Source organism: Alexandromys fortis, unplaced genomic scaffold, assembly GCF_014885135.2.
Source record: "Alexandromys fortis isolate MF-2015 unplaced genomic scaffold, M_Fortis_MF-2015_v1.1 scaffold_8_9099976_23576923, whole genome shotgun sequence".
NCBI lineage: Eukaryota > Metazoa > Chordata > Mammalia > Rodentia > Cricetidae > Alexandromys > Alexandromys fortis.
In genome coordinates this window covers 2,599,540-2,613,617 of record NW_026067899.1, presented here as the reverse complement: position 1 = coordinate 2,613,617, position 14,078 = coordinate 2,599,540, and the positions used below count along the sequence as shown (strand labels likewise).

The 14,078-nt window shown below is 36.9% G+C and overlaps 1 protein-coding gene across 3 annotated transcripts in view; it reads right to left on the bottom strand.

The window, feature by feature from the left end:
* Tlk1 (tousled like kinase 1) overlaps window positions 1-14,078 on the bottom strand; it is a 106,670-nt gene that overhangs the window by 33,406 nt on the left and 59,186 nt on the right. For 2 of the 3 annotated variants that reach the window (XM_050122041.1, XM_050122055.1), the window contains 5 exons: window positions 13,163-13,238; window positions 9,501-9,547; window positions 6,455-6,550; window positions 4,529-4,618; window positions 3,354-3,446 (listed from right to left, as the gene is read on the bottom strand). In XM_050122041.1, the coding sequence (XP_049977998.1) occupies window positions 3,354-3,446; window positions 4,529-4,618; window positions 6,455-6,550; window positions 9,501-9,547; window positions 13,163-13,238 (402 nt within the window). The remainder of the gene's footprint in view (window positions 1-3,353; window positions 3,447-4,528; window positions 4,619-6,454; window positions 6,551-9,500; window positions 9,548-13,162; window positions 13,239-14,078) is intronic. The other variant, XM_050122046.1, reaches the window with a different exon arrangement.

Sequence of the window (14,078 nt, the reverse complement as noted above, 5' to 3'; positions counted from 1 at the left end):
TGTGTGTGTGTGTATATATATATATATATATAATGTATACAATATTCTGTCTGTATGTATGCCTGCTGGCCAGAAGAGGGCACCAGACTTCATTACAGATGGTTGTGAGCCACCATGTGGTTGCTGGGAATTGAACTCAGGACCTTTGGAAGAGCAGGCAGTGCTCTTAACGGCTGAGCCATCTCTCCAGCCCCTTCATGTAATTTATATTGTGTTACCAACAAAGACTACTACTTGCATTAAAATAGTGTCTGAGTATTGATTTAGGAATACACAAAACAGAATAAAGGGACGGGGACAGGAGGAGGAGCACTGCATATGGAAATAAGATTTAATGGTGAAGCCTGTAGTCTAAGAATGAATTTTTAATTCAACTGGATAGCTGGTTATCAATATAGAAAGAAATTAAAATGAAACCCTATTTTCACACTATACCAATATACAAACCAATTCCAGTTCAATCAAAAAAATTGTGCTGAAAGATCAATTTTTTTACTTTTAAAAAATTTTTGAGATTATAATTACATTCTCCCTTTCCTTCTTCCCCGTTCCTGGCTCTCTTTCACTTTCATGACCTTACTGTACACTGAAGAACAACCTTAGACTCTTAAAATTGCTTCTTTTGGTATCTTTGATAATAATTTTAATACACACAAAGTATAAACTATAAACCTAAGATATTTGGTAATGTAAAAACATATATAATCATCAATGATGTACAAAAAAACCACAAAGTAATAAAAAGACATCTCACAAAATGGAAGAAGCCAACATACCAAAAAAAAAACAAAAAACAAAAACAAAAACAAAAAACCAAAAACACACCCCTAAAAACTACAAACTAGGAAAGGTCCTGGGTTTGATCTCTACTCTAACACCCGCACGCACGTGCACAGGTTCAGCACACAACCTCCCCCCAAACTGGGTGTGATGGCATTCTCTCAAATCCTAGCACTTGGGATATAAAGGGAAAAGGGATCAGCAATTCAAGGTCAGTCTCAGCTAAGCTATGATGAGACACTGTATCTCTATTTATTTCACAGAAAACTAGACAAATAACTGATTATTTTAAAAAGATGCTGAACACTCATCAGTAAACAGGAATGTGTAATAAAAGCACAAGACCAGGTTACCGCTGGTCATCAACGCTGTCAGGAAGAACGAATGGTGTTTTCAATCTTGCCACACCAGGACATGGCACAGACGAGCCATAGTTCTGCTACAGTAACACAATCACTTGGGGGGAAATTTTGGTATTATAATGTACAAAATGTGTGTGTTCTGGGTTCTCAATTGTCTTGTTTCCTATACCTACAACAGAGGAAAATCTTGCATTTGCCCTAGGAGACATGTATTGAGAATTTCTTAGCAGAATTCTTTGTATTAGAAAAATCAGAAACAAAACACCAGCCAAAATTGGGAGAATCATGCAAATTATGGTATACTCCTTAGAGTCTTAGTGTAGAAACTGGAAGGAACAAAGCAAAGCTTTAGGGTTTGAGTCTATAAAATCAGCCCCCAGAGGCTTGTGTTTTAAAGGGATGGCTGACAGCTAATGATGGATGACAGCCTTGAGGTGACTGGATCACGAGAGCTTTTACTTCATCAGAGGATTAACCAATAAACTGACTTTAATAGTGGGTCCTGTAGAAGAATTACATCCCTGGGAGAAGGGCTGAATTTAGATTTTGTCTTGTGTGTGACCCACTTGTTTCTCTGCTTCCTGGCAGCTATGAAGTAAGCAGCAATGCTCTATTACAGGTACCTTTTGCTATGTCTACATCCTCCCACCATGATGCTCCTGTAGATGGGCCCAGGAAAACAAAGCCAAGAAACCTGACTAAAATGAGTGAAAATTGTGAACCAACATAAATCAGTTGATCTGCTCATGTTTTGCCACAGCAATGAAAAGTAACCGATCGAGTTACTTTTATGTTACTTATCAACGTGGGTGCAAATGAAAACAATGCTCAAGCAAAGAACCCATACAGGATAATTTCAACAAGCAACCAAGTGTTTAAAAAGAATGTATGCACAGTGGTTTAAAGATGACTCAGTCAACAAAGTGCTTGCAAGTCCAAGGAACAGAGTTTGATCCCCAGAACTCATGGTACAGGCTTGTAATTCCAGTACAGGGTAGGAGAAACAGGAGGATTCCAGTAACTCAAAGGCCAGCTACTCTAGTCTACTTGTGAGTTTCAGGTCAATTAGAGACCCTGTCTCAAAGGAGATGGATGGAGACACCACAACAATAAAGAAACACAAAGGAAGGTTGAACACAGGTATCACTGATGCCAGAAGAGTGGTTACCAGTAAGGAATGTGACACCCAAGCTACATCACATCAATTTAATCAGAACTCCACAAGGTAGAGTTGAAAATCAGTACTTTTGCCTGGTGATCCTAATGAGCAGCAAGGGACAAGAAATCCTGCTTTATGCCTTACTCACATTCTAAGTATACTTTTAGGTGTATTTTTAAATTTTATTGTATGTGTGAATAATGTATGTGTGTCTGAGGTGTGAATGAACGTGCCACAGTGTTTGTGTACAATTCACAACTTTGTGAAGTCAGTTCTCTCCTTCCACCTTTATGTAGATTCTGGGGATTTAAGTTACTTACCTAACAGCTTAGATTTATTTATTTACATACCTGTAGTTTCATTTTATGTTTATGAGTGTCTTGCCTACATGTATATCTGTGTACCACATGCATGAAGTGCCTGAGGAAGCCATAAAAGCCCTGGAACTGAAGTTACAGAGGGTTGTGAGCCACCAAGTGGGTTCTGGGAACCCAACCAAGGACTTTGTGCAAGAGTAAAAAGTGCTCTTATCCACCAGTTCCTGAATTTATTTTTGAAATTAAAGTTTCATTGAAAATCTCACAGGACTATGGCAGTAATTCCATCCTCATTGGTATTAGATGGCAGGCAGAGAGCAATAAACCATTTAACAGTAAATGAGCATCTGACTGGTGGGTAAATAATCAAATAAAGAATGTATAAAGCTAGTTTTCCCCCCACCTGATAGGGTTTCTCTGTGTAACCCAAGCTGCCCTAGAACTCGCTCTGTAGACCAGCATGGCCTGGAACTCACAGAGATCCATCTGCCTCTGCCCTCCCAAGTGCTAAAATTAAAGACACGCGCTGCCACCAATCAAAAGTGTGCATTTTCAATTAGAAATGTGTCTCTGTATACAAGTGTGTAGGTGCTTACAGAGGCTAACAATACAAATAGTACGAAGAAGCTTACTGTTTTAAAATACAGAACATTTTGCCACATTTAATATTTTCTCAATAGTTTCACTGTTGCCAAAATAAGTCACATAATTTCCCCTTCATGACATATTACTTACCCTGAGCAAATCATCTATTCGACCCTCCTTCTTTTCCAGGTCCTGGTTTTTATTACTTTCTAATGCTGCCAATTTCAGCATTGTAAGATCAGTCTAAATGAAAGAAAGCCACTTTATTATCTCTATCATATACACTACTACATATAAATGTGAAGGCAGATTTTACCAACTTCAAACAGCAGAGAAAAGTAGTATGTAACAGATACCTTAGTATAAAGTATAAATGTGAAAACCTTGTGTATAACTGATCAAAGTTCTTATAAAAATGCTTTGCACTATACAAAGATCTAGAGAATCTTTTACTCTGCTAAATCGGTTTAGACTGTTTACAACAGACAAGCAAAAACTGCTCATATTTATACGGTAGACATGTTTTGATCTGGTTGGCCTTGAACTCATAGAGATCAGTATCCCTCTGCCTTGGGAGTGTTGGGATTAAAGGCCTAAAACACTCACTACACCCAGCTCAAAGAACGGTTCAATATGTGCAAAATAATTTGTATGCGGCCCAGGAAGTTTCATGGAAATACACTGCTCAACTCACAGACCCACTCTTCAATTCCAAGTCTGAAAATGCATTTAGCCAGAAACTGATATATGTGAAAAATAAATATATAAACAAGTGAACAAAGAGACAGACAAGACAGTAAGGACTAGCTAGGCATTCAGTTTAGTGGTAGAGCATCTGCTTTTCACTTGCACAGGACCCCAGCACCACAAATCAAAGCAAAACAAAAAACAACCCCTATAAAAAGTGTGATCTGTGTTCAAAATTAATGAAACTGAACGTTAATAGTAGTAATGACACTAATATAATCCAAGTGCTTTTCTTCTAAGTGGTGTAATCACACACACTGAAATGGACTCTACTATGAGCATCATACGACAGCATCATGAAGATAACTTGGACATTAAGTGGGAAACCACTCAGTGAGCAAAGCTGACAGGTGGTGACTGTTCTGGCTGCTTTATTGCCCGAGATATTTGCTCGAGTGCATAACAAAGGGTTCTAAGATGATACTTCACTTCCTCTGCCCTGAAAACATTTGAGTTCAGTAAGTTAGCTCTTATGCTGAATTTTACTTTACAATTATATTCAGAACTATAAACATTTTAAAAAATAAACATGGCCAAAATCTCCTAAGTGACAGCAAAATTGTAAAGCTATTACTTACCTGAGTGATCTTAAAGGATAACTGCTTTGGTTGTATAACAGGGTGGTCCCCAAAAGCTAATGCAGTAGGAGAAGGGCTATTAGGTCGAACCTAGAAAATACGGTTAAAATTTTTACCTTAGGTTAAAAAAATAAAAGTTTCTACTAAGCAATAACATTTCTGAAGATTTTTATCTTATAATACCTTTTAAAAACTTTTTATTATCATCTATTTAACCAGTGAGCATTCTTGAGTTCCTCCTACATGAGGCCCAATGTGAAAAATGGTACATTCCTTAACCAAAGGGGAGCTTACATTCAAGATCCATAAAACCTTAATGCTTTATAAACAAGGTATAGCCAAATCATTCGGAGACAAAAATATTAAACAGATTATCCTCACTAAAAGAAGAAATTACTGAGCACGGTAGCTCATATCTTTAATCCCAATACTTGGGAGGGAAAAGCCGGTAAAAGCCGGTAGCTCTCTGTGAGTCCCAGGGGAGAAATGGCTACAGTGAGGTCCTGTCTTACACAAACAGGGAGGGAGGGAGGGAGGGAGGGAGGGAGGGATGGAAGCAAGCGAGAGAGGGGGTTGAAAAGAAAATAGAGAAAGAAATCAAGCATAAAAGGTCTGAACAGACTTCTTAGTACTAGACTAATAATGCGTGGTCATAGACCTCTGAAATCATATCTATTAATGAGTTTTACTGTTTAAGTAGTCATCAGTTTAAACGAGAAAGCAGTGGATGGCAACACTGTATCAATACTATCTCAGCTTTCAAAGCTGAATCTTCAGCCTTCCTTTGAAAATAGCAACATACAGGATCCCAGTGAACAAAATGTGTGAGCACACTAAATACGACAAGGAGTAGAAGAGAATACAGAAAATAGCAAAAGGGTGCTTGAGTAATAAATTCTACTTTTTATAATTTATGAATTTATAACTTATTTTCAAAATACTAAAAGTCAACTTCATTTTTCTGGTTAAATAATCAACTTCCAAGTAAATAAAAAATAAAATCTAAGATGCAAAACAATGCACATAAAACTTCTGTCTTAAAACGTTAGAAACAAATTTTTAAAGTTACAAGCTAATTTTAACATCTTTCTCCTATGCTAAACGAACTTTTTATTAAAAATTCCCCTAAATGATTCATGATTGCTTTTATGTTAAGAAATTTAATCAATAACAAAGTTAAAAATCATAAATTAACAATTGAATACAGAGAGAAATGCTACAGCACTTACTTTAGCCCCCACAAGCTCTACAGAACTTTTTTTCTTAATAGAATAACACTACTGGATACATTTAGTCAATTCAGGATAGCTTCAGTCTAAAAAACTCATTTTTTTAAAATCCAGAGACAGGGTCTCAAGTAGCCCACAACAGCCTCCAGCTCCCTCTATAGCTGATGACGCCTAGTTCTTGTTTTTTAAAATATAATTATTTACTTATTTATTTTATGTGCATGGGTGTTTTGCCTGCATGTATGTCTGTGCACAACATTAGTGCCTGGTACCTGTGGAGACCAGATTCCCTGGAACTAGAGTTATAGATGTTTATATGCCATCATGTGAATGTTAGGAATTGAACCTGGGTCTTGTGGAGTAACAGCCAGAGTGCTCTTAAACACTGAGCCACCTCTCCAGTCCCTTCTTAAACTCCTAATCCAACTTGCTTTCATCTCTTTTAAGTGCGGGCATTACAGGCATGCAACACAATGGCTGACTAAAAAAAAAAAATCACTTTCAACAATAAAAGTTCCAGAAGAATCATACCACTAAAGATAATTCAACTCATGAACTGAAGTGATTTCTCTTTTAAAACACAAATATGACTATATAAAAGTTAACAACAAAAACAACCCATTATAAATTATTAACAATACATAACCTCTAAGACAAAGACAATGCCTAGTAAAATCTTTGGCTAGTAAAAACTTACAGATGAGGAAGGAGTGGAATGTGAGTGTGAGTTCTGCGGAGAACGGATTACAGGAGGGATGCCTCTTACTGGACTTGAGCCATTTCCACCCTGGTACTGAGAAAGAGAATTGGGAAAGCATAATTGCTACTTTAGACTCCTGAGGAATTAATTTATATATACCTTGTTTTATTTGTAGTACAGGGGAGTGAACCCAGGGTCTTACACAGATGGTCTGCATCCCCAGACCTAACTATACTTTGCTTCAGATAAAATTAAAGTCATTTAAATGGGTCCAGCTATACAAAGCCTAAGACTACATCAGATAACAATGCCTACTACTTTATCTTCTGACTCTGATTTGTTATTGTGGTCCACTCAAAGACAAATCACCCCCAAAATGAATGTATTTCTTTGTTTTTCCTCCAAAGCTCAGTAGTTTTCCTATAAATTTTTCTTTTAAAGAAACCAGTAAGTCTCTAACCCCAAGAATTTTTTAAAAATATATTTTTCACATGGTTTTAGTGAACACAACTACCTTAGGTCATTATTCACAAGATATGTTAAGTGCTCCAAATACTCACTGCAGTACATAATATAACTGTATAGGACAAGTCCTTTCCCTCTAACAACAAAATCTTTACAAATCCCTTTCTTTCTTATGAGTTCACGCCTTTGTTGCACACAGAAGTCAACAATCTTCTCCACAGCACCTTCCTCCTAGTTCATGCCTCTGTGCCAAGACCACTGATGCTTGGTTCCTCTTAGTAGTTTATTGTCTACTTCATCTTTTATTAATATCGTTACTATTATCATTATTATTACTATTATTGTTTTGGTTTTTTGAGACAAAGTTTCTCTGTGCAATCCTGGCTTGTTCTGAAACTGACTCTGTAGACCAGGCTGACCTTAAACTCAGAGACCATCCTGCTTCTGCCTCCTGAGTGCTGGTATTAAAGGTGTAGAACCACCACTGTCCAGCCATCTTTTATTAAGTTTTAACTTAAGTTTGTTATGAATGGCAGAAATGGGAACTAGCTAGTGTGTTTACTAAACAACTTCTTACAACCCAAGAACTTTTCTTCACTCACTTCATCTAGTGCTGGGGTCCAGCCTCCAACAGGATTCAGGTCCTTAGACAGGGAAGGGGTGTCAGCACAAGGAAAATTCTGACTACCAGGTGGACTGTACTCAAGTGGCCCCAAATAGCTTGAGTCGTCTTTATATTTAAATAGAAATTTTCTTACCAGGGTTACATGAACAGCTTGATTTTTGGTGCCTGTTTTTGACTTTTATACATCATAGTTTAAGAACTACATTATAATCATTATAAAAAGTCCCATTGTTCCCCTTTATGGTTCCCCAAATACACTTTCCCAGCTCCTGAATAACCTTATTCTAGACATAGAGTTCAGCATTTTTGCAGGCTTAACTAAATATCCAGCCAGACACATCCTGCTCTTGCAGCACTGATGTCAGCTGGCAGCTACTTGTGGTTACAAAGCTTAAAAAAAAAAAAAAAGACAGGCACGATGCTTTAAGGACAAGAAATTCAAACTCAAACAATTCTTTTATGTTTGCAAGATATGCTTTTATACATTCCCTTTCCTCCAGAGGGTCCCATGTCTCAGTCTCTCTGTAAAAGGCAGACTTGATAAGGTGCTCTTTTCCCATCCCACTATTATCATACTTCTAACAATATGAGCTCCCGTGTATGGTAAAGATGATCTTTCCATCCAAGATTTTACACTATATTTTTCCCATTGGATCATACTAGATCCTATCATTGACTCTATATGCTTGCTGTCCAGGGAACCTACTCTCAGCAGTTGGCACCAGGCACATTCCTGAGGCTTTTCCCTATTCTCTGTCTGCATGCCTTACTCCCCCTTCCAGACGGTGAGACATGGTTAATGCTCTGAGTGCTGTTTTCTCAAAATTGTCTCCACTGAGCCAGAAAAGTTCCCAGGATTGTGAGTTGTAGTTAGAAATTCCAGATAAGAGATTTGAAAAGCATTAACCCCTTGCTGAAACTTTGGGGAAAATATTTGAGAAAGAGCAGAACTTCCAGGGAAAATTACAGCTATTACACGTATGACTGACAAAGTAAAACTAGAAACCACCCAAAGAATCACCAATAAAATGAGAAAGAAAAGAGCCTGCAAGTTGCATGAGTTTTGTGAGGTCCTGTGCTGTCCCATGGAGTACCAGTCTGTTTCCACGGATGCCTTGCCCTGCAGCATGCTGATCGAGACGAGGCTACACGGCTCCCGACAATTTAGTGCTTAGCTTATCATCCAGGACATAGTAGGCACTCCAGAGACTATGATTATTTGATTATTTATCCCTACCCTCAAGCACAAGTTCTTAATGATATTCACTGTGAATGGCTCAAGTCAACTAAAGGGCAGTAGATAATTTCGGGTTAGAAACATTTACACTGGATTCTGTAACTCCTCCCCCCGCCCCCCCAAAAAACACAACCACTTTGGGGGATTTTTATTTTTATGCTGTCTGAACTTAGCTGTTGTCCTGATCAGCCAATTCTGCTCTCACTCTCAAGTGAAGACATCTTTTTCTACTGAAGAAGTAACATTTGTTGTTTTAACAAGCAAATCAATCTTTTCAATTAGAAACTGGAACCCAAAAGTATGCAGAAGCAAGGAAATAGTCTAGATTAAGAAGGACTAAAAGCATAGCTATCTTTTTCAGCGCATCTTCAGAGCCACATCCCTACCAATTATTTAATCTCCATCTACAGAGCTCATTGTAGCCAAGAGAGGAGAAAGCCCATGCTGATAGAAGCAGTAAACAGTGGGTCTACTCTGTCTGCAGTTCCCCCAGTTCAGTCTGCAGTTCCCCTGTCTGAATCCAAAAAACTAGCAGCTACCTTTACCTACAAGTACGTGAAGAAGCACTCTGAAACTTTAATGTTCCTAAAAAATGAAAAATTATACAATACCAACATTCTTCTCAAAAGCTGACTTTGTGCTTCAAAGAAATGATTCTCAGCTTGTAGAAGAACTATACTGAATTAGGAACCGGAAATAATTCCCAACAAACTTACTTCAAAATAGTCGCTAATCTTGTGGCCACGTCCCCCAATACTTTTTCCTAAAAACAAAACAAAAGGTATAGATTTAAAAGCCAGTCATGATTATCTCCAATCAAAGAAAGAAAAATGACAAGTTAAAACACATTTATTTGATTTAAAAGTATGTGGCATTTTAGTAATATAATGATAATAAAAACAATAAAAATCTTTACAAATTTATAAAATTTAATAAAATTACATTTTAAGATATATGCCAATTTATGAAAGTACCAATTACTGAAAGATAGATAAATAACATTAAGGGTTTCCTACTTCTTTCTCACCCAACCTTTCTCCTTTCCCTAGCTCGGCCCAGGGCTTCTGATATGTTAAGCATTTGCTATCACAGAGCCCCATGGCCACCTCCCCAACAAAGGGAACTTGGTATTTAAAACATTATTAATATTTTTTAGTATCTATTAATCTCAGAAAAGATAATCAATAAGCTGAAAAGGATAGTGACAACTTTATCTGACAAACTTAAACACTTTGATGATGATGATAAAAATATAATAATAATAATAACAACAATAATAACAATAAAAACTCAGCTTCAGTTGATACAAACCCAAATCTAACATTTTGGGCAAACAACAACATATTTATTGTCAATGTTATTTTGTAAAATGTTTTGATTTTTCTTTACTTCAGCTTTTCTTTTTTGATTTAGGGTCTCACTAAGTTTTCCAAAATGTATTTGTTGCAGCTTATATGTTTCAAAGTCTGTATTTAAATAACTGTTCTTATGACCATATTGATAAGTAGAGTCATCACAGGTCATACTGTTCCTTACATGTTCTGACCTAAAATGCATTCTCCATTAATTTTAAAAATTTTATTATTAAGAAAGGTTGTATTTCCTTTTGTTTTAGGAAGGAGGGGTTCATTATTGAATTTTAATTGTGGAGAATACATGACTTCTTCGAGGAGTAAACAGAAAATCTAGTAACATCAGTCAACCTTTGCATTATATAAATAGACATCAATTCAATTCTGACTTATTATTATGTGCTCATTTAGTTTCCTTAACTCTTGGTTTTATGTTATTTATTTAATTTGTGTTTGTGCACAATATGTGTGCACACCTGCACGGTTGCCACTTGATAGCTAAAGGACAACTTGTGGGAATCAGTGTTCTCCTTCTACCATGTGAGTGCTAGGAATAAAATTCAGACATGTTTGGAGGCAAATGCCACAACACACTGAGATCTGTCTTACTAGCGTAACAAATACATCTTAGGTGCCAGGCATTGTGAACAAACTCTGTACTTAAGGTCCAACAGTCTTAAACGAAATTGAGATTTTTTAAAATTAAATAAGGGCTTGGGAAACAGTTGCTATCCAGAAATTTTTGTAAAGATTAATTTATTTATTATGTATACAGTGTTCTGCCTGAGTATATGCCTGCAGGCCAGAAGAGGGCACCAGATCTCACTACTGATGGTTGTGAGCCACCATGTGGTTGCTGGGAATTGAACTCAGGACCTCTGGAAGAGCAGCCAGTGTTCTAACTGCCGAGCCATTTCTCCAGTCTGCTCTCCAGAAATTTTGATAAATGTTTCATACAATGTTGTTTTGTTGTTTTTGTTTTTTAGCAGTCAGCTGGATTGCAGAGACTTCATCCCATGGAATGTTCTTTCTGTCCCTGGTAACATCCCTGAAGGCTCTGAGTCTTAATGAAGAAGGGATGTTTTGGGTTGCCTACCTAAAAGCTATTTCCCTAATTCTTTTCCACTAAATGAACCCATATTTTTATGTTATACCCTTTCCCATATATATGATATTGAATTTCCAGAGGAACCTGCTCCTATATAGACCCCTTCCATGTTTTCTTTCCCTCGTTTAAGTCTAATTTTAATCAGGAACCATTCCTCCAAAGTACATTATGATTAAGGAGAAAATTACCCCACTACCAGTTTCAGAGACAGGTCTGATTTCTTAAAAGCACTAAGTATATCTACTAATAGTACTGGCTATGGAATGGAAACATGACTTAACATAGTCAAAAGGTTTACTTCTGGGCTTGAAGGTCACTTTAAGGAGAGTTGGGAAGGAAACACAATAAGCCAGTGTCATTCTAAAACATACGTTCAGTGAGGAAAAGATGCTGAGATCTAATTAGGCAACTCTTCACCCAGAAGACCAGGCATTTCTGTGGACTGCAGACCGGACAGATAAAAGGCCTGGATTCTTTTTTATTAAATGTATTTAGTGTTTGGGAGTGCATGGAGTGGGAGGTGTCAAACACAGTACACATGTGGTAACATGGAAGTCCCAAGGGTGGAACTCAAGCTGTCAGGCTTGGTGGAGTGCCTTTAACCATGGCCCCTAAAACACAAACCATTAACAGGTTAACTAATCCAGTTTGGAAGCCTCATCCTATTTAGGGATTTACTTTTAAGATCTTGTCAGTCTGTTGCTGAAATAAGTTAATGTACCTTTAAAATGAAGAAGTTCCATGCCCACTAACCACAGGTTGGATGGCTACTACAAGAAAAAAGGGAGCAACTACAAAGTGAGGCTGAACACACTTTACACCTTAAAAATGCCGTAGACGAAGCCCTTCCATTTCCCAGACAACTGCTGTAATACACCCTTTGATTTCAGTGCAACATGTAAATGGTAAAGCAGCTCATAAGCCTAGATCTTACGGCTAAAAACTAGCTCCAAACATGCAACTCTATGTATAAAACCACGTTATACTGTACATCTTTTCAGGGTCCAAAATAGTAGTATCAGTATGCTATTAGAAGAAATCATATCGTCTGGACTGGAGTGCTGGCTCAGTGGCTACAGTTCTTATTGTTATAATGTGAATTATGTTCAGGCCCCAGAACTGATGAATCCCAGCACCCACGTTAACAAGGCAGACACCTTACATACACCTGTAACCTCACTCCAAGCAGGGTGGGAACATGAAGATTGCTGGGGCTTGCTGGCTTCCAGCCCAAGCAAGAAAAATGAGCCCTAGGTTCAAGGAAGAGACCCTACCTCAAAGAATGAGGCAGAGAAAGAGGAACCTTGGCACTCAACACTCTCTTGTACACATGCACAAGCACACTCACTTGCAAACACCCACGCACATACACTACACTCACAAAGAAAATTTTTAGAAGAGATCATGTTTAGCCTAATAAAAATAACTAAGTTTATATCACAAAAAGCAGATATAAAAGGATGAAATGGGCATAACAAAAAACAGGTAGTGTAATTATTCTTGCATTTTTTTCTTAATAAAGAAGAGAATAGGTTGCTTGTTTTAAAGTGAGATATAAAACTTGTACTTAAAAACAAGAAGCTATTAATATTGTAATTCATAAGAAAAAGGAAAAGTAAAGAAAATAAAGAAATGCTTACCAGATTCTAGGCCCAAATGAACGACAAGGAAATGTTAAAGTCCCTACACAGTAACCATGAGCTAACTACCTACAGTACAAAGGCCTGCAGGTTCATGCTTTTATTATTTCTATGTGAAGTACAGTCCTTAGCTATTGTAAATGCAGAGAATATATAATAGATATAAAATTTGCAAACCACAAAGCACTTATGCAACAGTTACAGTCCTGATTAGTTAAAAATTAGAGTAATGCATTGTAAGTGTGCACAGTCTCTGAAGGAAGATGGCGTCTGCTTACCCTGACTACTTTCATTCTGACTTTCTGCTTTTCTCTTTCTTCCCCTGGATGACTCAGATTGTTTCTTCTCTGGTGTCTAAGGAAAATAAGTTAACAAAATTTTAAATTATGGTCTTAATATGCAAAATTATTACTGTCAATGTAAAAATCATCTTTACTTTTGAGGCCAAATAAAGCATTCAACAGTGCTCACAGGATGCAAATGAAATCACTGACATGCAATCTATTTAGAAGTTATAACTAGAGTTCACATTTACAGAATTTGGCTTAAGGGAAAACGAGAAATCTGAGAATTAGCCCTTAATATTCTTAAGTGAAGAAGAGGAAAATTAACTGTTTCCTGCTTTTTTACTACTAATAAATATTTTGTCTATAAAAAGTAAATTTCAATGAGGAAATAGGGACAGAACACAAACTGACATACTCAACCCAAACTAAGAGACCATTCACTTGGATGCTTGGCAAATTATTGTTCAAGAACAATTATAGTGAGCAAAGAATGGCCAATAAATCAACTCTGATCACTTGTTTTTGTATAATCCATAATCTGAGTATGGTTTATACTATTTTTTGAGACAGATATCCACTTGCCTCTATCTCTGAGATTAAAGACTTGAACCAAAACTTCTAGCTGCAACTTTGATTTTTTTTTTTTTTACAGATAAATATTTATCTTCTCCCACCTTTCCCTCTCACTACAGGGTCTAGCATGTAGTTATTACTCGACAAATATATGAATGTCTACTCAATAACTTACTCAAGGTTTGCACTACTAGTGCTATATATCAGGAATTCAAATCACATTTAGTTTTGTGCAATCCTAAAGTCCAAATGCTCTTTAAATTTTCTCTACTTGACATGCTACATGCCCTGAATCAAAAACTAAATGAATTAATGGCAAGGTATTTCAAAACAT